Genomic DNA, 27,729 nt, shown 5'->3' with positions numbered 1-27,729 from the left:
ATCTAAATCAGACAGTTCCACAAATTTTAATGAACACAGCTTTTTCTTTCATAGAATTTTAAAAAACGTTCATTTCAGTTGTTTTTTGTAAGATATTTCCTGCTATTCATATCGGGCCTCAATAGGATAATGCAACATTTGGGCATAAAGATACATCCCAGCAGTCCAGCACTGGAAGCTTGTATGGCAAATATCTCCACTGCTACCATGTATTTTCCTCTTGTGCTCAAATACGTTGGGATAAAAGTCATCCAAACACTGCAGAACACCAGCATGCTGAAAGTAATGTACTTGGCCTCATTGAAACTGTCAGGTAGGTTTCTCGATAGAAATGCAGTGATGAAGCTGATACCAGCTAGAAATCCTAGGAAACCCAGAACACAGTAAAATGCAATCATCGACCCTTCATTACATTCAATTAGCATTGCCCCAGTTTCTGATTGCATATTTTGATATGGGAATGGGGGAGCAGTAAACAACCAGATGAGACACAGAGTAAATTGAAAAAGAGAGCAGGAAAGTATTATAGTATATGAGATCCTGGAACCCATCCATTTCCGGAGCTTACTTCCAGGCTTGGTTGCATGAAAGGCCATAACCACAGTGATGGTTTTTGCCAGTATGGAAGAGAGTGAGATAGAGAAAATCATCCCAAAGGTAGTCTGACGGAGAATGCAGGTCACGGGTTCAGGGCGGCCAATGAAAATCAAAGAGCATAGAAAGCAGATCATAAGGGAGATGAGGAGGATATAGCTGATGTCCCGGTTATTGGCTCTCACAATGGGAGTGTCTCGGTAATGAATGAAGATTCCCAGAATGATTGCATTGATAAGAGAGAAGGAAATGCTGCTGGTTGTCAAAGCTATCCCAAGATCCTCTTCATAGGACAGGAAAATGATCAGTTTTGGAATACAGGTATCTCTGTTGTAATTAGGCCAATGGTCCTCTTGACATTTCATACAGTTGTCCATATCTGAGGAAGATGAATATTGTCTCAATATCTCATAAACAGCATTGGTTTTGTAATGGTGAATGAACATTAAATTAATTCTCCATACTTCAGACTACAGCAGTAAAGTTTCTCTATAATATCCTGATATTTAGAATGGTGAAGTAGTTTTGATGCATATCAGTTACAAATTAAAATCAGTATGTAAAGAAGACAGACATTTGCCAAGAATAATTTCAACTGATCTCACTAAATAAAAACCAAATGGGTGATACATCTTACCCCTTTTCTTCCTTTTAATTTTGAACTATTTTCTAGAAAATGAGCAACATTAACACTGTAAGACTGATATTCAAAATGATTTAACCTGCTGGCTGCCGCAAATGGCTTCTGGCTGGTTAATTCTCTTGTACAGGGCTATCTTCCGATATTCAGAGGCACTTGACTGGTTAGTGCTACTGAATATTATCACAGGCCCCTAAAATGAAAGCCTGCTAATTTTGGGGTGGTCTGGTGGTATAGTCAGTAGTTTTGAAGTAAAGGGGAGGGGGGGAGTATTCATCAATGTACGGTAAAAGTTTGCCTTTTACCACACCTTGATATCCCAAGAGATTCAACAATCTGCAGGATCCCGGTACCGCAGATTGCTGAATCCTGCCTTATGTGGAGTAACACCAGTAGGCCAATGCTCCAAGGCCACTGAGGGTCTCTCCCATCTGAGTTGAAACTCTCCACTCACTTACCTCTCCTGATCAGTTGCTGGTCCAGGGAGGGGGTCTTCTGGGTATGTATTTGGGCAGAAGGAATTCCTAGTTGTTCCTACCCTATCCAGCGTCACCTTGAAAATGGTGCCCCTAGCAGTAGTATTATTCTAATCCTACATTGGTCATTGAACTCAGGTGTTTCAAATCAGGGGTGGCTTAAGTGAGGGGGAACCTCAGCTATTGGCCTGGGAGCATGTTTAGCAGCCCTATGCTCTCGGATGGTAACATAATCCCAGCAAAAATCTGGGGTTATTTTATTGTGGTTTTGGGGCCCTAACTTGACTTGCAATGTGTCATCATAATCGTGTTAGGGTTTTTGCATAGTAATGAGATGCAAAACATTCTAAATGCGCTGTGATTGTGTCAGAGACTTCCAGGTCTCTCAGCTGAGTGAAGCACGGACAAAAAGGACGTTTTTATTATTCCGGGGTTGAATGATGTCCAAAAAAGAGCTTGCAGCATTAGAGCCTGTTTGATTTTTTTTTAATAAACTACTACTACTACTATTTAGCATTTCTATAGCGCTACAAGGCGTACGCAGCGCTGCACAAACAAGCTTCACTTTAAAGAAAAACGTACACTTTGGGCAGCCTCCCCTCCCCCCCCCCCCCCCCCCCCCGCAATAATAAAAATGTCCTTTTTGGCCCTGCACTTCACTCAGCTGAGAGACCTGGAAGTAAGGGAGGACCATCCAAGCTTGTAGAGTTGTGGCCTAGTGGTTAGTGCACCAGTCTTGTAATCCAGAGGTGGTGGGCTTAAATCCCACTAATAGTTTTGTTAAAAAAAAAAAAGGACAGCACTTGGATTTTTTTTTCCACTTTTTTAAGTTATATGAAGTCTTTACTGAGCATTTATGAAAACAGCATCGGAGCCTGTTTGATTTATATATATATATATATATATATATATATATATATATATATATATATAGTGAAGAACGTCCATAAAGGACGCTCTTGACAAGCACTTGGCCGTTTTTGCCCCCCCCCCCCCCCTCGCTTTTTTTTTTTTTTTACATTTTAATACTTTTTCCAATCCCACGCAGCCCCAAAGAGAGGTACAGACCTCTTGTTAGATTTTCCAGCATTTTCCAGCGTTAAGGCAATCGGAAAAGGTTAGTCCTAGCATCTCATTACAATAGGGTTTCTGCACGATTTGCTCATCTGCATTCTGTTTTCCTTGGATGGGGGGGGGGAAGTGTTTAGTGCATGCCAGGATTTTCTACTTGCTTGTTAATGGCTCCTTAAGGGCTTGTTAAGGGCTCCTTTAGTGCATCTGGCCCCTACTCAGCTTCCTTCCCCTCCCCCTCTCCATTGCCTGTAGTAATTACAACTGACAACCAGGGTTGCCAGGTGGAAAATTTTTTCCCCACCCAATCCAGCCTAAAAACAGCCCAAAACCCGCCCAAACTCAAACCCCGCCCCTGACACCCCCACCCCCGCGTCATCACCCCCGCCCCCGCTGTCATCACTCCCGCCCCCGCCGTCATCAACCCCGCCCCCGCCGTCATCGGCCCCGCCTCCCCCGTCATCGGCCCCGCCCAGAACATCACTAACCCCGCCCAAAACGTCACTAACCCCGCCCGAAAAACCGCGGAAAAGAAAAAAAAGAAGCCCAAAAAACCGCGACCCGCCGCGGGCAAAAATTTCCCGCAGCGGGTCGCGGAAAACCGCCCAATTGGGCGGTAAAACCGCCCACCTGGCAACACTGCTGACAACTTGAAAAAGAGAACTGTGCATTTGTAACCTTGGCTTCCTTCAAACAGCAAACAAAGGAAATTGATGAATCTATGAAAATGAGAGCTACACTGTGGCCTGTCACCCACTCTAAACTCTGCCTTCACAGTTGCATGAATGACTAAGGAAGAACAGCAGCTGAAAGAGGAATCTACCTAATAACAACGAGGCATACTTTTTGTGAAGATTTAAAACAGCACTGTGATAGCTTTTTCTCATAGCTGCATTCCAATCTTAAGGTCAATTACTACTACTACAACTAATCGTTTATATAGTGTTACTAGGTGCAGACTCTATTGGTGCTGTGGGTGCTCGAGCACCCCCAATATTTTGCAACCCGTGATTCATCCAACGCTCCAAAGTTCCGGTTCCAACGTCCCCAGCCTGACCTGCCCGCTCTCTTCTCCAACAGCCCTCCTTGCCTTTCTGCCGCCCAGCATTTAAAACTTATTTTACTTGAAGCCGTGACGGCAGTGAAAGAAGCAGAGCAGGCTCGCCTTCAGCCTTCCCCTTCCCTCTGTGTCCCACCCTCGCTGAAACAGGAAATGAGGGTGGGACACTGAGAGGGAAGGGGAAGGCTGAAGGTGAGCCTGCTCAGCTTCTTTCACTGCCGTCACAATTTCAGGTAAAAGGAGTTTTAAATGCTAGGCAGCAGGAAGGCAAGGAGGGCTGTTGAGGGAGAAGAGGGCGGGCTGGGGAGGTTGGAACTGGAACTCGGGGGGCATGTGGGGTTTGGGGCAACTCACTGGACATGAAGGGGTGGCAGAGGAGCATCACTGGAGGGGAGGACAGGGGAGAGAGGAGAAATCGCTGGACATGGATGGGAGGGGACGGCAGAGGAGAATCGCTGGATATGGATGGGAGGGGGAGGAGAGAGGAGAAATCACTAGCCATGGAGGGGAGGGGAGGGCAGAGGAGAATTGCTGGATATGGATAGGGAGAGGGCAGGGGAGAAAGGAGAGTTTTTGGACATAGATGGAGGGGAGGGCAGCAGAGAGAGAGGAGAGTTGCTGTACATGGATGGAGGGAAGGGCATGAGAGAGAGGAGAGTTGCTGTACATGGATGCAGGAGAGGGCAGGAGAAATGCTGGACATGGATGGAGGAGAGGGAAGACAGGAAGGAGATGCACATGGATGGAGGGAGAGGTGAGAAATGCTGGACATGGAGTGGAGGAAAGACAGAGGAAGTAGATGCACATGGAGGGGAAGGGAGAAATGCTGGACCTGAAGGGGAGACAATACAGAGGAGGAGATGCACAAGGATGGAGGAGAGAGAGGAGAAATGCTGGACATGGATGGAGGGGAGGGTGGACAGAGGAGGAGATGCACATGGATGGAGGGGAGGGAAGTGAGATGAACATGGATGGAGGGGCAGAGAGAGAGGAAAAATACTGGACATGGATGGAGGAGAGGGAAGAGAGAGGAAGGAGATGGATGGAGGGGAGTGAAGAAAGAGGAAGGATATGCATACTGACGGAGATGAGGAAAAGGGGAAAGAGGAGAAAAACTACACATGAATGGAGAAAATAGATTGCGGATAGAAAAGGGGAAGAGAGGGGGTAGACGCTGGATGGAAAGGGGAGAGAGTAGGGGTAGACACTGGATGGAAAGGGGGAAGAGAGGGGGTAGACGCTGGATGGAAAGGGGAAAGAGAGGGGGCAGATGCTGGATGGAAAGGGGGAAGAGAGGGGGGCAGACGCTGAATGGAAAGGGAGGAGAGTTAAGATCGAAGAAAGAAGAAACAAAAGACTTGGACCAACACAATTAGAAACAGTAAACGGTCAGAACAAAAAGGTAGGAATGAATTTTGTTTTTAGTTTAGGAAAAAGTAGTGTGGTAGCTGTGTTGATAAATAGAGAAAGTGCAAGTAAGGTGATATCTTAATTGGACAAATTTTAATACATTTTTGACTAATGTTTGGAGACCAAACCCTCCTTTATCGTGTCAGAACAGAATACCATAACAGCAGTATACTGTGCTGACCTGAGGAAAGAGGTTTTGGCCTTTGAAAGCTAACTGAAAAATGCATTTAGTCCAATAAAATGATATCATATTTTCCATTTTTTGTTTTATTTGTATTTGTTAACCTATAGTATAGGGATTGAAATATGTCAGCTTTTGAAATTTGCAAACTGAGGGGGAACTGAGGGGCGGGACTGTTCAGGGAAGAAGTCCTGGTGCAGTTTGCAGGCAGCCTTTGTGTGGCGCTGCCACTGCCCAGGTGATGACTGCAGAAGACTGAATTTTAAGGTACGGGGGAGGGGGGGAACGCACTGCCTAAAAAATTAAAAAAAAAATTCAGCACCCTCAATCATTTTGAAAAGTTGGCTCCTATGCTGCACACATTATATACAGGTATTTTCTCTGTCCCTAGAGGGCTCACAATCTAAATTAATTTCCTTTGTCTTACAAATATCTATCCTGTTTAGCTCACCTCCCCCTCCCCTCTTCATTGCTTGAAGTAATTCCAAGGCAGCAACTTGAGAAAGAGAACTGTCTTCATTTGTGACCTTCCTTCAAACAGCAAACTAAGGAAATTGTCAAATCTATGAACATGAGAGCTACACTGTGGCCTGAAGCCCATTTCAAACTCTCCCATCACAGCTGAATGATTGACTATGGAAGAACAGCAGCCTAAACGATACACTGTACCTAATAACAGGGAGGCAAACACTCTTCCTTCATGGTCTGTGTGTCCATCTCTAATTGACTGTGGAGACCCCTAGAAATGAAAGATTGGATTCCTGTCACAAGTTTTATGTTGCCTGTTCTAAGTCTTTATAATACACAATTTGCATTATTATGCATCAGGGAACATCTGTGGAATGAAGTCATTTGCTAAGCAAAAAAAAACAAAAAGGCACACAACTGCTTACAAAACAGTAGATGAAAAACAACAAAGCAGTGGAATCAAATGTATTTATTGGAACAATACCCTAAAACAATAAATACATTTGATTCCACTGCTTTGTTGTTTTTCGTCATTTGCTAAGCGACTTGGGTAGACCACTTGTGGCTCCAGCAATTAACCCCTAATTACCACCATTCTACCATAATATCCCATTATGGCCAATATTAGATCATGGTTTTTCTATTGCAGTGATGGCGAACCTTTCAGAGACCGAGTGCCCAAACAGCAACCCAAAATCTAATTATTTATCGCAAAGTGCCCGTACTCATTATGGGTGGGGTCACCACATATGACTCCACCCTTATGATAGCCACACCCCTTACACCAGCCATGGCGCATATAAACAGACATCATTATACTAGTATAGGAGAAAAAAATAACATGATTTTCTTTCATTATAAATCATTTCTGTAAGTTGTTACAGCTCCAGTATACCCAGTGCAAAATAAAAGAGCAGATTAAATTCTCAAATTGGACATATTCCAAACACTAAAATGAAAATAAAATGATTTTTTTCTACCTTTGTTGTCTGGTGATTTTGTTTTTCTATCCATATTGGTCCTAGTCTCTGATTCTGCTGCTTTCTGTTTTCTTAACTCCGTTTCCAGGGCTTCCTTTCCATTTATTTCTTTACTTTCTTCCTTTCTTCTTCATTTCTTGCCCTCCATCCATGTCCAGCAACCCTCCTCTCCCCTAAGGTGGGACCAGAGCTTGAGAAACGGAAGGCTGAGGTGCGCCAACCAGCAGCACACTTTTCACTGCTACTGCTGACGCGGCGTTAACAGCGACAAGGGAAGACTTTTACATTTCCTGCTCGGAGGGAGGGATGGAGGCCGGGCGGGCTGGTGCCGGGTGGGAGGGAGGGAGGAAGGAATGCTTGATGCCGGGTGGTGGGAGGGAGGGCTGGAACGGGCTGAGGCGACGGGCGGCGCCCATGCCAAAAGAGAGGGATCTGCGTGCCCTCTCTGGCACACGTGCCATAGGTTCACCATCACTGTTCTACTGCATGATAATACTATGGATAACAGGGTTACAAGCCACCTCAATCAACAAATGGTGCAAAATCTCTGTACTTATTATAGCAAGACAACGCCTCCCTCACCAACTGGAAATACCAAACTATAAAAATCAAAACAAACCAGAGATCAACAACCTAACCAATAACAAAAAGATAAGCACAAATAACAATCGCAATGGCCACAACATCAAAAAAGATAGAATGCACAGACATTTACGGACTGTTAAGTTCACTAACATCAACATTGATACATATGTACCCATTGTTTTTAGGCTGCTTGTATCCCTTTCCAGATTAGCATAAACCAGCCATTCTCAACTGGGAGGAGTAAAAGAAACCAATACTAAGTAAACAGGATATGAGAAAGTACCATTTATTCTCTTACCAGTACAAATACAATAGTTTCTCATGAGAGATCAATTCATTAACATAACAAGGTGTTTTTCTGCCTGCATCTCTGAAATATTCTTCTGAGATGGCTGCTTATATCGTTTGTTTCAAACAATGATTTACATGACTCTTTCTCTGCAAAATGTCCTTCTCACAGTTTATCTGATTTCCAGCATCTAGTTCTCTTAAGCTGTTAAAACAACATTCTTCTGCTGTTTACACTAGTCTTCTTTCCCAGGCCTGCTTGTAGGGGTATTATAAATTCCTGAGTTTACACAGGCTCATGTTCTTTAATAAATTATAGGCTTCTCAATCTCTGATAGATTCCAGAGCCATACAGATTTATCAATCTCTGACCTTTTAACCCATTGATTCTGGTACTACAGATTGTATTCTCTTGTTACTATGTAAGCCGCATTAAGCGTGCGATGAGCGGGAGAAAGAAAGCGTGGGGTACAAATGTAATAAATAAATAAATAAATAAATTCCATAATGCATATTGTAAACCCGCACTATGATGTCATAAGTGCGCTCACTTGAAGGAACAGGCTCTGTAAGATGTCACAGTGTTTTCCCCGCAAAATGATCAGAGCCTTTGCCAAACCAAGGAAATGGTTACAAATCAAAATTTATTTTACTAATTTCAAATTATTTCAGCATTTCAATTTCTTTCAGGTGTTAACAGAAATTCTATTTCTTTTCTTTAATAGCAATCAATAACAGCTTGGAACTACTTTCAGACAATACATCAGATAAGTATTCACCTTTTTTAACCTTAAATATTGAACAATAATGTTAAAATTATTTTTTCTATGTAAAGGACTGATTCTTTGTGTTGTTTATTTTGTTTCTTTCCAGGTCTCACAGTCAAGAACCCAAAGGTAAGTATGCATGTAATCTTTTAATTGAATTAAACCTTTTGTCCAAAGCTCGTGCTGGTAAGTACTTAGCTGCAAGACAGCTGCAAACCTTCCTCAGCCTTCTTCTCTTTCTTGCGTTGGAGCTCGCTTTCCCGGTCCAGGTTATTATGGAGTGGATGATACCTGATCTTTAATTAAATAAAAAGGAACAAAAACCCTGGCTCCCTGATGAATATAAGCAGAATTTCTGGGAATTTAAGTCAAAACTGGTGGCCAATTCACTAATTTCAAAGTAACAGGTAAGTATTATTCCCTTTCTCTACTCTGATCTCACTGTGTTTCCCTCACTAATAATGAGAAGGCTATTGATGACTTTAATTGCTCTCTCATAGCCAGATCCACTCACTCTCAAAACCATACACCTTTCTCTCCCTTACACCAAATTCTCCACACACCTGCAGCACCCCTGTCATACAGGTCTGACTCCCTCTGTGACACAAGCTCTTCTCTCACCCTAAACACCCAATTCTCCACACACCTGCAGTACCCCTAGCACACAGGTCTGACTCCCTCAGTGACCCAAGCTCTTCTCTCACTCTAAACTCCCAATTCTCTCACACACCTGAAGCACCCCTAGCGTACAGGTCTGTCTCTTCCAGTGACACAAACTCTTCTCCCACATTAAATCTCAAACCTTTCACACACCTGAAGCACCCCTAGCACACAGGTCTGTCTCTTCCAGTGACACAAGCTCTTCTCTCACCCTAAACACCAATTCTCCACACACCTGCAGCACCGCTAGCACACAGGTCTGACTCCCTCAGTGACACAAGCTCTTCTCACTCATTAAATCTCAAACCTCTCACACACCTGCAGCACCCCTAGCACACAGGTCTGTCTCTTCCAGTGACAGAAGCTCTTCTCACTGTCTTACAGACTCGTCTCCCCTAGCAACAGCATCACAGCTTGGCCATCTGACCCAAACGGACCAATCAGCTGCTGACTTTCAGAATGTCAGCTAACTTTTTCAGTTGAGAATCTAGGCACATTCTCCATCTTGAAATACATTTTTCCCATTAAAGTATATGGGAAAAATGGATTTCTATACAAAATACATAATAAATCACATTATACTTTAACAAAAATTGTACCACCATCCCAGTCACATTTTTCTGAATCCAGTCCATGTTTTCTTTTTTTTAAACCATTAATATACACCATTTTAACATATTTTCACCCAAAAACCCCATAAAAGTTTTACCAAAAATTACCAAAATTTCCACATGTATAAAGTCACACGTGCGCTCTCAAACCCCGTCGTCGGAATTTTAAAAAACACTTCCAGAGCAGCGCACGACTCTCCGCACTGGAAAAACCTAAAAAATCCCTTTAAATTTACTTTTAAAAATTTTAAAGTACACAACTTATCTAAACAGACCCCCCAGACCCCCCAACCATTAAAATAATAATTTTAAAAAATTTAGGGAAGGCCCGACAACAAAACACCTCAAAAAGCTAAAAATTAACCCAAATTAAATTAAAGTAAGGCCATAGGACCTCTTACCTGACCCCTCTAACGTCCATCCTGGGGTCCTTTGAACTTTCCCGAGCCCCGACGGTCCTCCGACCCCTCCTCTGCTTTTCTTCGGGCCAAAAATCAAAATCGAGGCCCAGGCTTCATTTTGCGGCCTACCGGCGTTTCCCTGCATTCGCGCATGCGCGCGCACCAGAACCAGCCGGTTTTTCCCTCTCCCCAGCTCCTGCTGAAATCGCGGTGGCGCGCCACTCGCGCCAACCACGTTTTTCTCTCTCCTGCTGTCTCCTGCCTCTCTTCTGCCCCAGGACTTGCTCCGGACCCGAAATGGGACTCCAGAACATCGGAGCAAGCCTGGGGAGCACCAAAAATGCGGCCACCACTCTGGATGGGCCAAAAACGGCCCAAAATACAATCGGACCCTCCTGAGGGTCACAAAGCAAATGGGCACAAACAAAACGGCCCAAAGAATCATCAGACCCAAACGAGGGTCAGAAGAAAAACTGGGGCACAACCAAAAAGAGCCCCAAAGTACCAGCAGCCCCAGGTAAGCCCCTTAAAGGGGACACACATCAATTTTATATTTTTTTAACCCTTTACAATATCTTCTGCTCATAATTCTACTCCATTTCTATAGGTTACAGAAATTCCAGATCAGTGGTTAACAAGTCAACCATAATTAGAAACTGGATTGAAACCGAGCAATTAGGTATACTATTCATAATAGCATGTGGCTGCAATTGCGAGATGACCCAGTGCTGCTTAACTTATGCCCACCGGGATATAAACAACACACATCAACAGAACTAAAAAGAAAGGAGGTGGGGCCACCTTAGTGTACAAATGCTTCTTTACAGTAGAAACCATAGCTGAACATATATCCACTGTGATTGAAATAATGGCATGCAAAATCAAAGACTCAACATTAACCGATCAATTATGCATAATTTTTAACTACCACCTGCCTGGAAGATGGTCCAATTTCCAAGTTGACTTCATGGACTTCATATGCACACATTTCTCAAATGTCCTTCTACTAGGTGATATCAGTCTACATCTAGACAAGCAACATTACACCAACACCAGGTTTCTAACAAATTTCCTGAACCAATGGAACTTCAAAATGACACCTGGCATCTCATCTCAGCTAGACCTACTAGCTTACAGACCCTTAGCCCATAACAATTATATAATAGAGAATCATAACTGGGCATAGGTGCCATGGTCAGACCATAGCAAACTCACCTCCACACATCAATGGAAAGAGATAGGCAAAAACAGAGAACCGAGGATATCACACACTGCCCTAACCAGAGGACAACCATAGCTTCTGGTCAACAACGATGAATGACCAAACAAACATAACACTCACTAACATTTACTTCATTAGAAATTGGGATGAACTAAGTGGAAACACACGAAATAAAATAGCACCACTCAAAATGAAAACTAAGAGGACATGACAACCATGCCCCTGGTTTAATGAGGAACTATTAGAGATGAAAAAACTGTGCAGGAAACTGGAAAGAAAATGGTCCAAAAACAAATCAGACATGAACAAAACCACATGGAGGAAAGCCCTAAGCAAGTACAAACACACCATAAAAAGATCCAAAGTGGAATATTATAACACATACGTGTACCCAGAAGAGATAAATATGAAAATAAATATATGAACTAATGAAAAATGTACTGAACACACTAGCTCTGCTAACGTCAAATGAAACACCACCAACAATAGACAAGCTTGCATAGTATTTTGAAGAAATAAAATAATAAAAATAAGATCAAATGTAGCTGCAACATAAACAACACTCATAGATTTCCTACATGAATGTGAAATCAACAAGGACGCAAACACCCACAGAAGGTGAACTCTCCACAGGAAAACCAATGAAAGGCAAAACACACAGTGGATCCAAAAAAGTCCTCTCACAATGAGTGTCTTCCTGAACAAGGTCTTTATTGGCAATAGCAGAAATGACCCGACACATGACGTGTTTCGGCCGTGAGGCCTGCGTCAGGGGTATATAAAATAATATAATATACAAAGACATGCATAAAAATACAATTATAATTAAAACCATGAATAAAAATTTGAACATCCATATACAATTTCTTGTACAAATTTGGACAAATAAAACATCAGAATGAAAGAAGCAAAATATATATAAAATAAAAACTATGATAAAAATATAAGAGTATATGACTTTAAAGGAATAGAGAATATTGAATTATATAAAGATATGAAATTATACCACATAGAGATAATGAGGACAAGGCATGAAATAAAATACACAACATAATGAAGTATAAATATAGAGGACATACCTAGTATTATCTGTAGAAAAAAGTACCTTGTAGATCAGATGAAAAAAATATAGCACTAAAGCTGCTAACAACGATATCTATAATAAATATGTAAACGAAGGCATAAATCACTACATCCTCTCCATACATACATATACAACAAAATGAAATGATACTGAAAAAAGTGAAACATAGAATATATGGACAGGGATCCCAAAAAAAATGTGTATTGATGATGGAGAATAATGAAGAAGACCACATGGGTATGAAAATAAAAATAAAAAAATGAAAATGAAAACAAGGCACGGCTGCCAAATGAATCAGCAAATGTCAAAAGTGGTGGACCATAAAATGATAAGGATGGGAGAAACAGAAAAAAGAAATAACCGATATTACTGTGAAAAATAGCATATATTGAAAATAGCATATATAAAAAAGAGCATATATTAAAAAAGAAGACCATAAACTACTAAGAAAAATGAACCATAACATGGGGGAACCACCTAACTGAAAGATAATATTACCTTTGCAAAAGTGCAAAAGGAACCACATCAAAAAGGAGGCAAAATTACAAATAAAAGGTAAATGCCAATCAAATAAATAAGAAAAAATAATGGGTGTGGGGCATGCTATAAGCTATTACAGCAACCAGCATAGCTATCAGCAAATAAAAAAGGAGGGGATTATTGCAGATAAAATATATAACAATGAAAATGAATGGAATAGTCGGTGTGGGGCATGCTATAAACTACTAAAACAGACTACATAGCTATTGGCATTGCACAAGAACAAACCTTAAAAGCGCCTAAATGACTGCTGAGTACTGGGAAGCAAATTCGTTTGTGTGAGGCACAATGCAAACCGCTATAACTGCATTGAATAAGCACTGGTTAAATAAAAGCTAACAGGACTAATGAAAAAACCAATTAAAATGCTTACCGTACACAAGAAAACGCTGTGCTGCTTTGTAAAACGAAATATATGGCAAAACATGAAACCACCTTCAAGGGAAGGAATTATACTGGAAGTGAAGATGACATCACTTCCCCTGTGATTGGAACGAACCATTACTAGGGAAATATAGCACATGCGAGTGGTGGGGTCAAACACTTAATGGTATGTTCGATATAAGAGACTCCACTGCTAAAAGGGTTAGTGAAGACAATGGGGCGCACATAAAGCTATAGGTGGAATCTAACAACAATAAAACAAGAGATTGGACTATATAAACCATGTGATCCCATATGTAGTTCCAGCTAACTGCAGAATACAAATGAAAAATAAAAAATAAAAAATAAAAAGAAAAAACCAAAATAACGATTAAATTGTTCGACATGGACAAATAATTTTGTAAAAAAATTTATTTTAAACATATATATAGGTCCTCGTATACAATGTATATGCTATAAAAATAAAAATAAAAATGAAAATAAAAATGGTAGTAAACCTAAATGATGCCACTACACCAAAACAATAGAACAAAATAATAATAATGGAAATGGGAAAAATGAATATGAAAAACCAAAACATATGTAATAGAAAAAAGACAGGCGACTGGGAACACTGAACAAAAATAAAAATAAGGGCAAAAATGAAAATAACAAGGATGATCATAAAAAAGGACTGAAATCCATGTCCATATTAAGTCCATGCGGTGTGGCTGTACCTAATGTATATATAGTTCTCTGTTCTTCCCTTAGCAGTTTCTCATCCATATTACCACCTCTCCAGGGCATAGATATTTTTTTGAATACAAAAAATCTTAAATGTTCAATTGTATGATTTTTTTCAACCCAATGAGTCACCAGGGGGGCGCTTTGTATCTGCCTTGTGAGGCAACTCCTATGTTCTATAATTCTTGTTTTTATGGCTCTCTTAGTTTTGCCCACATAGAGTAAGTCACAAGGACATATTATGATGTAAATAACTCCAATAGTATTACAATCAGAAAAATGTCTGAGAATGTAGTTTTTGTTATTATGTTTACTGTGAAATGAAGTGATAGTAAGTGAGTGTTTGCACACTGAACATCTCCCACATGGTATATGGCCAAAGGAATCTCCTCTTGTGGAATGGGGCTCTGGAAGGGTAGAGGGAACCAAAAACTCTCTAATGTTACGGTTGCGGGCGTGTGCAATGACTGGAACTTGTTTTGTAAAGCAGGTATGTGTCTCCAAAATATGCCAATGCTTTTTAATGATGTTTCTAATGCCTCCTGATAAATGTGAATATTTTAATGTGCAAACCAAATCTGGGCTTAGTTTGTCTGGCTTGGCAATCAGGAGATCATTCCTGTTTTTATCAATAGCCCTCTTTAGACTATTATTAACACATGCACGGGGATATCCTCTGGAGCTAAACCTGTTGGCCATATCAACAGATTTAGTTTGAAAATCGTCAAAATCTGTACAAAGCCTACGCAACCTCAAGAACTGTGAATAAGGTAAGTTTTCTTTTAATGATCTATTGTGAAAACTAGTGAAATGTAAATAGTTATTCTTATCTGTAGGTTTCCTATATATAGTAGTTTTGAACCCATATGTAGTTTTTTGTATCAAAATGTCCAAAAAAGAAATCTCACTATGGTGATGGTGCATCTGAAAACGTAAGTTGGGGTCCCTGGTGTTCAACCAAGACATGAACGAGGATAAACTATCTATGTTGCCCTTCCATAGCAGGAAAATATCATCTATATAGCGTTTGTACATTCTGATCTCTTTTTTATATGGGTGTATTCTGAGAAATCTCTCTTCAAACTGGGCAACATATAGATTAGCAATGTCAGGGGCCATGGCTGACCCCATAGCTGTGCCTTTAATTTGTTGGAAAAAACTGCCATCAAAACCAAAATAGTTCTTAGTAAGGGCAATAGTAGCCAAGGCAAGAATGAAATGATTAGGAATGCGTCGCTCATGGGTCCTTCTCTTAAGTGTATTCTCTATTACTATCAGGGCTTCCAACTGAGGAATATTGGTATAGAGAGCTTCTATGTCCAGGGTCACCATAGTAACGTCTTCAAGATCTCCATCAAACATTTCTAAAATGTTGATCATATGGGATGAGTCTGTAACGTATGAGTCAATCTCTGGGACAAAGGGTCGTAAAAAATAGTCTACAAACTGAGAGAGAGGCTCTAAAACTGAACCATTTCCTGAGATGATAGGACGACCAGGTGGGTTATCTAACCTTTTATGTATCTTAGGAAGAGTATATATGGTGGGGATAGAAGGACACTTAACTGTAAGGTAATTTTTTTCTTTAAGAGTGATATACCCAGCATCGAAAGCAAAAGACACTAATTCTAATATGTCTTTCTGAAGTTGGTCAGTAGGGTCTTTTTCCAGTTGGATATAATATTCTAAATCAAAAATCTGTCGGTGTATTTCCATGATATATTCTTGTCTATTTTGTATAACAATAGCTCCACCCTTATCTGCTGGTTTTATGACAATATCTCGATTCTGAGACAGTGTTAATAAAGCATTGTGCTCATCTTTTGTGAGGTTGTGATGAGCCTTACGATTCTTCCTTTCAAGGCGTTCTATGTCTGAAAGAACACACTTGTAAAAAGTGAAAACCACAGGATCTGGAGGTCCAGGCGGTATCCATTTGGATTTGCCTTTGATCACTGAGGAATCTTGATAACCTTCTGTATTATTAGAAAAAAAGTTTTTAATCAGTAATTTCCTATAAAACCTAAACATGTCGACCCTTGTCTGAAAGGAATCATATCTTGCCGTAGGGACAAATGAAAGGCCTTTCTTTAAAATGTTAAATTGATGCTCTGAAAGAATGGAATTTGAAAGATTGACTATGGGAGTATCATCATTTTCCTCCCTCATATTCAATATTGTTGGTTGTATCGGTTGTGATAAGGATGGCTGCTGCCTCTGGGTCTTCCTCTTGCCCTTCCTCGATTGTAGCCCCGGCCTCTTAGTGGTGGCCCTCTGTATTGTCGTGATTGTTCTAGAAACGGGGTCCTCGTGGGCCAAATTTGATCTAAAAAAGTAGTAGAGGGACCAGCTGTTGGAACATTGGTGGGGCTGGATAAAGGGGAAGTAAAACATTCATCAGAGTCACTCCTAATGCGTTTATTATTTCTCCTACTGGGTGACTCTATATTTTCTGCTGGTCTCCTAGGTCTTTGATGAATGTCACTAATCATTTGTTTAGAATCATATTCACTTTGAAAACGTGGCCTAGATTTATATTGAATATTTCTAGTATTCCTTTTTGGTTTAGACCAGGGATAAATAGGACCCCTCCTATAGTCTTCAGAATCTCTATGTAGTTTATTGATTTTACTCTTTTTTATTTCATTCCTAAAACTATCCATCCGTTTATTAACATCTATTATAATCTCATCAAACTTTGGATCAGTATTTTTTAATACTTCTAATTTTTCATTAACAAATGGTCTTAAAATATCATTCCTTTTTTTTGACGTTTCTATAATAAGGATCATCAGATCAAGTGAACACTTGTTCAGAATAGAACACCACTGAGTGAGGAAGTCCTCATCATCAGTGAACAAGCGAGGTTCCTTCATAATTCTGAGGCCCCTAGGTATCTTTTTATTCCTACAATATTGTAATAAAGTAGCATAATGTAACTCATTTTGTATTATAGATTTATTATTCTTAATCATATCTGTCCATAAATCTACAAGAGATACACCGGGACATTCTTCTGCCTCTAATGGTGTAAAATCTTGCATTAATCTTTGTAACCTCTCGCCACTGAAGCTGAGGACGTCATCCCATGGCTCAAAGGCCATGGTATACCTCCAAGTCCAACGAAGCAAACACCCACAGAAGGTGAACTCTCCACAGGAAAACCAATGAAAGGCAAAACACACAGTGGATCCAAAAAAGTCCTCTCACAATGAGTGTCTTCCTGAACAAGGTCTTTATTGGCAATAGCAGAAATATCGGTTATTTCTTTTTTCTGTTTCTCCCATCCTTATCATTTTATGGTCCACCACTTTTGACATTTGCTGATTCATTTGGCAGCCGTGCCTTGTTTTCATTTTCATTTTTTTATTTTTATTTTCATACCCATGTGGTCTTCTTCATTATTCTCCATCATCAATACACATTTTTTTTGGGATCCCTGTCCATATATTCTATGTTTCACTTTTTTCAGTATCATTTCATTTTGTTGTATATGTATGTATGGAGAGGATGTAGTGATTTATGCCTTCGTTTACATATTTATTATAGATATCGTTGTTAGCAGCTTTAGTGCTATATTTTTTTCATCTGATCTACAAGGTACTTTTTTCTACAGATAATACTAGGTATGTCCTCTATATTTATACTTCATTATGTTGTGTATTTTATTTCATGCCTTGTCCTCATTATCTCTATGTGGTATAATTTCATATCTTTATATAATTCAATATTCTCTATTCCTTTAAAGTCATATACTCTTATATTTTTATCATAGTTTTTATTTTATATATATTTTGCTTCTTTCATTCTGATGTTTTATTTGTCCAAATTTGTACAAGAAATTGTATATGGATGTTCAAATTTTTATTCATGGTTTTAATTATAATTGTATTTTTATGCATGTCTTTGTATATTATATTATTTTATAGACCCCTGACGCAGGCCTCACGGCCGAAACACGTCACGTGTCGGGTCATTTCTGCTATTGCCAATAAAGACCTTGTTCAGGAAGACACTCATTGTGAGAGGACTTTTTTAAATCAACAAGGACTACATCAAGGCAGACAGAATTTGGTCCTCCATCAAAATACCAACAATCAGCTCAGTTAAAGCACTACTAACAAAATATCCACATGCTAGTCAGCAGCTAGGACTACAGGATGGAAAGCCCACCAGGTTGGTTCATCAAACATTTAACTGAACACATAGAATGCGTGTTTTTGAAAGGCCATTTCCCTTCTGACAAGGGCAACATCATACTCAAATCCCTAATGACTCCACCAGAAAGATCAGTGAACTCACAAATTACAGACCAGCAGTATCAATACCACTGCTGACAAAAATAATGGAGGGACTAGTAGCACAACAATTAATGAAATACCTAACATACTACTGAGTCCTTCACAGCTCTCAATCAGGTTTCAGACCATGCTATAGCATTGAAACAGTCATAACCACCCTGATCACAAAATTCCAAATAATAATAATAATCCCTGAATTTCGGGTCCCTCGGGTTTCCTGATATCACCAATATTATTCAACAACAGCATCACAGAGATACTGGATAAGGCCAAAAAAGTACTCGACCTCATGGAAAGTTGGACTACAACTGTCAAACTTAAACTGAACTGAGACAAAACCAAACTCCTGGTTTTATCAAGCCAGCACAATCCCACTACTTACCAAAACCTCATAATAGATCAACAATCTTACACAATAAAAATACTAGGAATCATTCTCGACAAACATCTGACCCTTGAAGACCAAGTTGCTTCAGTCACATCAAAATGTTTCAAAACACTGTGGAAACTAAGAATCAGAGACTATTTCCCCAGACAATCATTCCGTCTTATGGTATAGACACTGATATTGCCTCAACTAGACTGCTGCAACTGTAGCATATATAGGCTGCAAAGAAAACCTACTACTACCTCCAGTTCAGAAAAGACCTAAAGACCTAACTCTTCAGGAAATTCTATGAGTAAAATTTGCACTAATCATTCTGGAATAACAATACAAATAAATAAATAAATAAGTTCAACTGGTCAGTTAGGGCACCTTTTTCAGACTTTGTCGAGACTAGAACAGGTAGAGACAAAAACGTACTTCTTTTCTGCATTACAGCAGAAAAACACAAGTCTCACCCAAAACATACCTAAAACATATCCCCTTGCAATTTAGATGAACTGCAAAATATAATGTCCCACTTCTGAGTTTTGAAAATCACTATTTAGATGATTTGTCAACAAAAAATTGACCATCTGACATTTTGTGCTGCTTTTGAAATGTTTTTCTCTTTTGAAAAAGAGCACCATAGCAAATAACCCACAGACACTGACCTGCCACATGATATCACTCACCACTTTGGTTGGAGATCTCTCCCTGTGGACATGGAATACAGTCAAAGCAGCAGATGGGTTGTCTTTCCCTGGATGATTTTCTGAAGCCAGGAAGGCAGCTCTCACTACATTTGGCTTGAGGAGGTGTCTAAATATTAAAAGAAAAATCTGGGTAATTTGATATAACATTCACTTGTGATTCTTTAAATGCTGGTTTCTATATCTGTCCACCTATGGGTCAAATCATGCTTTCAAGCCTCTGGAACCTGAAATTCAGCTTAAATCAGAAATGTCATGTGGACTCATTGGAGCCGACTCTGTGGGTGCGGTGGGTGCTTGAGCACCCCCAATATTGAGAAAATTCCTTGTATATGTACAAGGAGGGGTTATTTTCATTGGGCTTAGCACCCCCAATAATTTTGAAAAGTTGGCTCCTATGTGTGGACTTATCTTTCTTATGTTGCAGGTTACCTTTTAAACAAAGGCCCCTCCTTACTAAACTGTACACATCCACTCATGCTGCACCCTTCTTGCTTTCAAAAATTCAGTATAGTCCCAAGTTGGAGTTCTGAACTACCAATTTTACTTAAAATTTATCTCTTCCAGCAATAAAGAACAGCATTTATAACAATTAAGCAGAGGCCAACAGCACATGTCTATTTACATGGTATTCTCCTCCTCCTCCTCCTCCTCATTTGTCTTACATAAGAACACATGAATAGCCATACTGGGTCAGACTAATGGTCCATCTATCCCAGTAGCCTGCTTCCAGTGAGTGGCCAATCCAGGTCACAAGTGCCTGGCAGAAACCCAATTAGTAGTACCATTCCATTCTACCAATCCCAGGGCAAGCAGTGTATTCCCCCATGTCTATCTCTACTCACTTTTACAATGATTCTATGGTTATTTAACATTTTAACTAGTTATAATAGTTAACACATCTTAATTAGAATAAAAACAATCATTTAAAACACTCATTGGTCATATTTCATTATTATATATCTGAAATCTTTACAAATATTTATATAGATTGTAGCATCTTTTCTTTTGGAGAATAATTTACTTATTTTTCTTCTCAGGTTTTTAAGAGAACTTGAGATGTGGTTAGTGTTTTTAATGAAGCATTTTCAGTATTTTTAAAAGAACACTCTGTTTGAGATAACTTCTTAGGACACCAGTGACATATTCAAACCATATTCAGGTAAAAATAGGCCAGTCTGTTCCTGAGAATGGGGGGTTTACACTAATATTCTCTTCCAGAATTGTTCATATTCTCAGCTTTCTCTGAACATAAATCTTCAAGTATTTATCAATTCAAAACCTATTTGCAAAGTCTACAGCTCTATTATTTTGGTATTGTATAAAATTGTGATAATCTACTTACACAGCTGCAGTCAACAACATAAATGATGCAACATGGTCCAATACCTTCCCTCATTCTTTAATGTTTCTTAAATCTGACCTGGGTGAATGTACTGTCCCATATGATTGCCTTCTCATTGATGATGAAATCCTGTCCCGAGGAAGCATAAGGATTATAACTTCCAACAATTTCAAGATGTTGTACTCCATTGGGTAGATGGACCAGATTAATAATATTGTAGCCAGTGCTCAGTTCTCTATTCTCATTAAAAAAGATGTCTTCATCCAGATTGTTCTTAAAGTGGACATTCTTCAGATAGTAATGAAGCTAAAAATTAGAAATTCAATAGTGAACTTACCTGTCAAGTTAACTGCCAAGTAAAGTTCAAACATATTTCTGCTCAACTTTACATTATTATTATTATGTAATGCTAGATACATGTGGGGCTCATTTCCAAAGCACTTAGACTTACCAAGTTCCATATGTAATTTGTAACTTTGTAAGTCAAAGTGTTTTGAAAATATTCCTTACGGTCTACCAGATTTTAGATACTGGATGTAGATGCTGGATGTAAGTATTGTACCCTTTTCAAAAGCCTAAGACACCTAGAAGCAGTGGTGTGCTGGTAAATTTGTAACAACAGGCTCTCTCCCTGGGTATAGCCAGCCCTTCAATTTTTGGGGGGAGGGGGGCGCAGAGGTGGACTGAGGGCCCCAGTCCACCTCTGCACCCCCCCCCAAATTACAAAGCTCACTATACCTGGGGGGGGGGGGGGGGGCAATGCATTACTGTCTCCAAGGAAAAAAAAAGATTTTAAATGCTCCCAGGTTTTATTTATTTATCTATAGCATTTATATCCCACATTTTCCCACCTGTAGGCAGGCCCAATGTGGCTTACATCAGTTTAAAAAGGCATACATCAATCTGGCATAAACAATCAAGTACATGGAGGTAGGAGTGTTTAGTAAGTAATTACTGAGAAGGGGAAGGGGTAGGAAAGTGGAGGATGACATTAAGATAGGTACAGTTCAACAGTTATGGATGCAACGGCGGGACTTTTGTGTAAGCTATTCCAAATAAGGTGGTCTTGAGGGCTTTTCTGAAGGTCAGATGATCGGGAGTAGTTTTTACAGATTTTAGGTAATCCATTCCACAAACGAGCACCAACATAGAAGAAGGTGGATGCATAAGTGGCTTTATACGTGAGGCCAGAACATGTAGGGTAATGGAGAGTTAAGTACGAACGAGATGATCTGTGAGAGTTCCTAGGTGGTAAGTTGATAAGGTTATCCATATAAGCTGGAGCATCACCGTAGAGGATTTTATGCACCAGGGTGCAAACTTTAAAAGTTATCCGGTCTCTAACGGGAAGCCAGTGTAGTTTCTCACGCAGTGGCCTTGAACTTTAGAACCTCAATGTTCCATAGATCAGCCTTGCAGCAGTATTCTGGGCAGTTTATATTTTTTTGAAGCATTTCTTTGCACCCTGCATAGATTCCATTGCAATAATCAAGGTGGCTTAATACCTGTGTTTGAACTGGGTTCCAATAAATAAGTAAATAAATAGATAGTCTAAATGTTGAGCACCTGATTCTCATAACATGATGTCTGTTTTAGAAACCCTTTACCAGGAGAAAAGAAAAATCTGCAACAATATAACAGGGTTAGGGTGTCCCTGTAACCAGACCCTCCAAATGACACACCAATTACGATACAAGTTACTACTCTACCTATGAAAAGTTATTCCCTTATTATACTTCCTCTGTGTACATCCATATGCACAAGCCGGCATGTTTGAAAATATATTTTTTTACAGTGTCAGACTCTCAGGATAGTCTGGAATCGTGAGCCCTTGGGCTACTGCCGACAGGGCCGGTCTTAGGCAGAGGTGACCAAGGCGGCCGCATAGGGCCCCGCGCTTAAAGGGGCCCGCAACGACGTGCCTCAACTCTGCCTCTCTGAGCCCCACTCGCTCAGACTGCATCATCATGATCGCTCTGCTCCCACCTCCCGCCACCGGTGCCTCGCCCTCTGAGCCCGCCGTCAGCTCCCGCCTCCCAATCCAAGGACAACAACTGTTGCAGCGACGGCATGGCCCTGACAGACAGTTGCAGGCACGATGGCTCACCCCAGCTTTTCCCTTCCGCCTTCCCGCTCAATGTCCCGCCTCCTTCTGATGAGGTATTTCCTGTTTCCACAAGGGCGGGCGGGAGTCATTGAGCGGGAAGGGAAAAGGAGCTGCAGCGTGGTCGGAGGTGAGCCATCGCCTGGTGCCAGTGTGAATGCGACTTAAAAAATAAAGAAACTTATGATTTATGCTGGTGACGGCAACTTCATCACTCAGAACAAACGATTAACCTTTCTGTAACAGAACTATGCTGCCGTGCTTTTCCCAGTAAGCCATTTTAATTTTCAGGTTAATATAATCAGTTGTAAGGAATCTATTACAGAAGATCAAAGCTTGTGCATGATGTTTTTTTAGCTTAATGTGACAAGTGCTCCATTTCTTGGCGTCTAGAAAGGGTTATATGCAATTTTATCTTGGTTTTGATGCTTCACAGTCTTCTGTTTGATGGCACACAGTTTGCTTTTATATGTTACTGTAAATTACTTCTTGAAGCACTTAGTAGAGGTAGAGCATTAGACAGCAAATAGAAGGTTGCAAAGAAATTGACTATTACACAGCAGGTGTATCACAAACAACCTAGTTACCCAATATAAATAATTTACTAGGGATTCCCCTGTCACTTCATCAGTCACACTTAAAATTTTCTAAAAATGGAATAATCTTTTCAATGGGGTGGAGCTAGGGTGGAGCTATGGTGGGGTGGGGCGGGGCTAGGATAGGGCAACACCAAATTGGTCTGCACAGGGCCCCGCACTTGCTAAGACTGGCTCTGACTGCCGAGGAGCGGCAGCGGCAGGAGAATCACCCAAACAAGAGGCAAGGCAGATCACAGATGGACTGGTACAAACAGGACTGGAACAGCCAGACTGAAGCTGCAGCTGAGGTAGAGCAAGCTGGAACAGGCAGGGCAGGAAACAATGGAATAATCCAGGAAACCAGCAGGGTCAAAGGCAGGCAGTAATCAGTAGAATAATCCAGGAAATTAGCAGGGTCAAAAGGCAGACAGCAAACAGTAGAATGATCCAGGAAACCAGCAGGGTCCAAGGCAGGCAGTAATCAGTAGAATGATCCAGGACCAAACAGAGTCTTAGGCAGGCAGGAATCAGGAGAATAATCCAGGACACAAGCAGGGTCAAGCTGACACAGAATGCTTACAGGGCAGGAACCGCAACAGACCAACAGGGACAAGAACTTCACTGGAGACCTCTGTTGCCAAGGCAAATTAGAAAGTTTCCAGGTGGTTAATAAAGCCATCAGCAGCTGATGTTCAGCTGCAGGAATGAATCTCAAGGCAGCTAAGTGTGAGGCTAGCTGCCAAATTTCAACCCAAGTCTGGAGGGCTAGAATATCTGGACCGGACTGGAATGAAAGTCTGGAATGTGTAGGGAGACAGCAAGACAGTCTATGGCAGCCACCGGTTCTTGCCACCAGAGGGCGAGGTGAGCATGGCCAAGAAAAACAGTCACAATCGTGACATACAGTATGCTCCCCACGGTCCCCACCTCACCTTTTACAGGCTTCCTCCCCACTCCCCCAGTTCCCCGAGCCACAGGAAACCAGCATATAACTAAAGGCAGCCATCCTGGTGGTCTAGTGGATTCTCTGGGGCAGGAAAGATCTCTAGTCTTTCCTGCCTGCTGCCGGAGCTGAAAGTCCTGCTGTCGCATTGTTGTTTAAAATGGCTGCTGAGACTTACAAGTCTCGGCAGTCATTTTTTAAGAGCAGTACATCATAAGGAAGGTCAGCCTGCAGCAGGCAGGAAAGACTGGGGATCTTTCCTACCCAAAGAATCCACTAGACCACCAGGGTGGCTGCGTTCAGGTATGTGCTGGAACCCTGCAGCTCGGGGGGAGGAAAGGCAAACCGGCTCACCCTGCCTCAACAATTGGCTCGCAAAATGTCACAAATATTAACAACCGGCTCTTGCAAGCCGATGCAAGCCATCTCCAGCACACCGCTGCCTTCATATTGTTGAAGTTAACAGCTGGACATTTTATTAAGACCTAACACAGGGAAGGGTAAACACAGTCCTTGAGTTCTACAACTACTACTACTTAACATTTCTAAAGCGCTACTAGGGTTACGCAGTGCTGTACAGTTTAACAAACAAGGACAGTCCCTGCTCAAAGGAGCTTACAATCTAAAGGACGAAATGTCAAGTTGGGGCAGTCTAGATATCCTGAATGGAGGTAAAATGGTTATGTGCTGAAGGCGACATTGAAGAGGTGGGCTTTGAGTAAGGATTTGAAGATGGGCAGGGAGGGGGCTTGGCATATGGGTTCAGGGAGTTTATTCCAAGCATAGGGTGAGGCGAGGCAGAAAGGGCGAGCCTGGAGTTGGCAGTGGAAGAGAAGGGTGCTGAGAAGAGGGATTTGACCTGTGAGCGGAGGTTTCGGGTAGGAACGTAAGGGGAGATGAGGGTAGAGAGGTTATGAGGGGCTGCAGATCGAGTGCATTTGTAGGTAAGTAGGAGAATCTTGAACTGTATGCGGTACCTGATCAGAAGCCAGTGAAGTGACTTGAGAAGAGGGGTGATATGGGCATATCGATTCTGACGGAAGATAAGACGTGCAGCAGAGTTTTGAACGGATTGAAGGGGGGACAGATGGCTAAGTGGGAGGCCAGTGAGGAGTAGGTTGCAGTAGTCGAGGCAAGAGGTAATGAGAGAGTGGACGAGTGTTCGGGTGGTGTGCTCAGAGAGGAAAGGGCGAATTTTGCTGATGTTATAGAGAAAGAATCAACAGGTCTTGGCTATCTGCTGGATCTTAGATCCCCCAGTCCGGTGACTTGTTAAGATAAGTACTCTAAATACTCTATGGAGGAAATTTAAATATAAGTATTGAATTTATACATATATAAAAAAAAGTTGAGTAATCAATGCAATATTTATCGCCTGTGAAGATTTTGGTGCAATTGCATATTTCCAACATTGAATGAAGGTTGGATTTGAGCACCGCTGAGGCAAATAAGAAAAACTATGAGAAGTATGTTGATGTGGATGTTGTATGGATAAAGAAGAGGGAGGTTAACAATATCTAGGATCCTAATACGATTATATGTTAAGAGTTAAAGGTTCCTAAGAAGACAATAGATAAAGTATTGCCAAGTATATCAGTTTTGAAACCGAGCATCTGCGACGTGAGACATAAAGCAGCCGCAGTGGCAGGGCAGTCAATGCAGCGGAGTGAAGAGCAGCATTGGAGGAAATCTTCTTCTACTAGCGGGCCCTCAGGATCCCCACCAGCCAAGGTATTTGGAGTTGCGGGGGGGGGGGGGGGGGGGCAGCGATGATCCTTGATGGGGGTGGTGGTGGCGGCGGCCTTACTCCGGGCCCAGTGATGGAGACCCTGCACCGGGTCTGGCTCGGTCTCCTGGTGGCCCTGCTTCCACTGCAGGGGCGGACTGAGAGTGGTCTGGGCCTCCGGGCACCGAGGGGGATCTTGACCCCCTGCTCAGCTGCTGCCTGACACTCCCCTACCACCATACTGCTGCCCCCCCCCCCAATCACCGTAGCCGACGTCACTACTGCCCTGGTGCTACCTGAAGGGTCCTGGTGGTCTAGTGGTCTCTGCGGGGAGGGAAGTGTGTTCTTTCCTGCCCACAGCGCTGCCATTATTCCCCCACCTGCTGGCGCTGCCATGTTTTCAAAATGGCAGCTGAGACTTCCCACAGTAGTCTCGTAGGTCTGGACAGGCTGCCATTTTTAAAGTACAGCAGTGGTGGACAGGGGAAATAGCAGTAGAACAACAGGCTGGAAAGAACATGTTCCCCCCACAGAGGTCAGTAGATCACCAGTGGCATACCTTTAAAGAGAGCAAAGAGAGCTGTAGTGTTCAGTGTGCATTCGGGCAGAGCCTCTGGGCCCCCTAGAACCTCTGGGCCCTCGGGTACTGCACGGTTGCCCGAATGGTCAGTCAGCCCTGTTCCACTGTATGTAAAGAGAGGTTGTGCATATTCATTATGAAAATGTTGAAAACACAACTGGGCTGTGGCCCTCAAGGACCATTGTTGTCCTCATGTATTTAGACAGTGGTCCAGGTTATTGGGGATTGTACCAAAGGCGTTGATTAAGACTGGCATTACTACAGACCCATCTCTTCAAGTCTAATATCATCTGCTATTTACAAGTCATTGATTCCCATCTGCTTTTTCTTATCTTAAATGCACTATTAAATCATTAATATGTGTCAGGTTCTTGTCCATTTGTATCCTAATATACCAAACTGAATAGTGGTTGAAAAAAAGGACAAGCAGGTGTGAATCACTGAACTATCAATATCAGGTGAGAGTGTGATTATTATTATGAAAATGTAAAAAATATAGAGGGGGCTATAGAAGAATCAGATATTTAAAATCTGATTTCTAATACATGCTTATTTAGATTTCATATTGTGAAAAAAATGGAGAGAATGAAAGAAAACCAGAGAAATGCGAGAGCAAGGAGAGGGACCAAAGTGTCACGTTTCCTGGCTGTTCTGAGCTGGGCACTGGTGGCCATCTTGGATTCCAAGGTGAGGAAGGGATGTCTCTACTATCTCTTGGCATGGAGAAACTACGGACCTGTGGATAATTCCTGCTAGTCAGATTCACGCTCCCAATCTGCTCCGTGATTTCCATGCCCACTATCCTTCTAAACCAGGCCCGGAGTAGTGAGGGAGGTCTTTAGGGGAGGATACTGTCACGTTTCCTGGCTGTTCTGAGCTGGCACTGGTGGTCATCTTGGATTCAGGTTTATTCCAGGGTTTGGCGGCCAT

The 27,729-nt window shown here is 41.5% G+C and overlaps 1 protein-coding gene across 1 annotated transcript; it reads right to left on the bottom strand.

The window, feature by feature from the left end:
• Window positions 1-74: 74 nt before the first annotated feature.
• On the bottom strand, window positions 75-27,729 carry LOC115464399 (vomeronasal type-2 receptor 26-like). The gene is made up of 4 exons (XM_030194782.1): window positions 27,652-27,729; window positions 20,947-21,174; window positions 19,506-19,632; window positions 75-973 (listed from the first exon to the last, which is right to left on the bottom strand). Exons 1-4 carry the CDS (start codon window positions 27,727-27,729, stop codon window positions 75-77), a joined length of 1,332 nt encoding a protein of 443 aa, XP_030050642.1.

The sequence above is a fragment of the Microcaecilia unicolor genome, chromosome 3, assembly GCF_901765095.1.
Source record: "Microcaecilia unicolor chromosome 3, aMicUni1.1, whole genome shotgun sequence".
Classification (NCBI taxonomy): Eukaryota; Metazoa; Chordata; class Amphibia; order Gymnophiona; family Siphonopidae; genus Microcaecilia; species Microcaecilia unicolor.
The sequence above is the reverse complement of the archived record's forward strand: the minus strand, read 5'-3'. Positions and strand labels throughout refer to the sequence as shown.

What these genes read in the sequence shown, in the direction of transcription:
- LOC115464399 (XM_030194782.1), bottom strand. Translation starts at nt 27,729, where the DNA reads ATGGCCGCCAAACCCTGGAATAAACCTGAATCCAAGATGACCACCAGT. An exon ending in AACAGCCAGGAAACGTGACA is followed by an intron (nt 21,175 to 27,651) that starts GTATCCTCCCCT and finishes TCTAATTTTTAG; the next exon opens with CTTCATTACTATCTGAAGAA. An exon ending in GGGACAGTACATTCACCCAG is followed by an intron (nt 19,633 to 20,946) that starts GTCAGATTTAAG and finishes TTTAATATTTAG; the next exon opens with ACACCTCCTCAAGCCAAATG.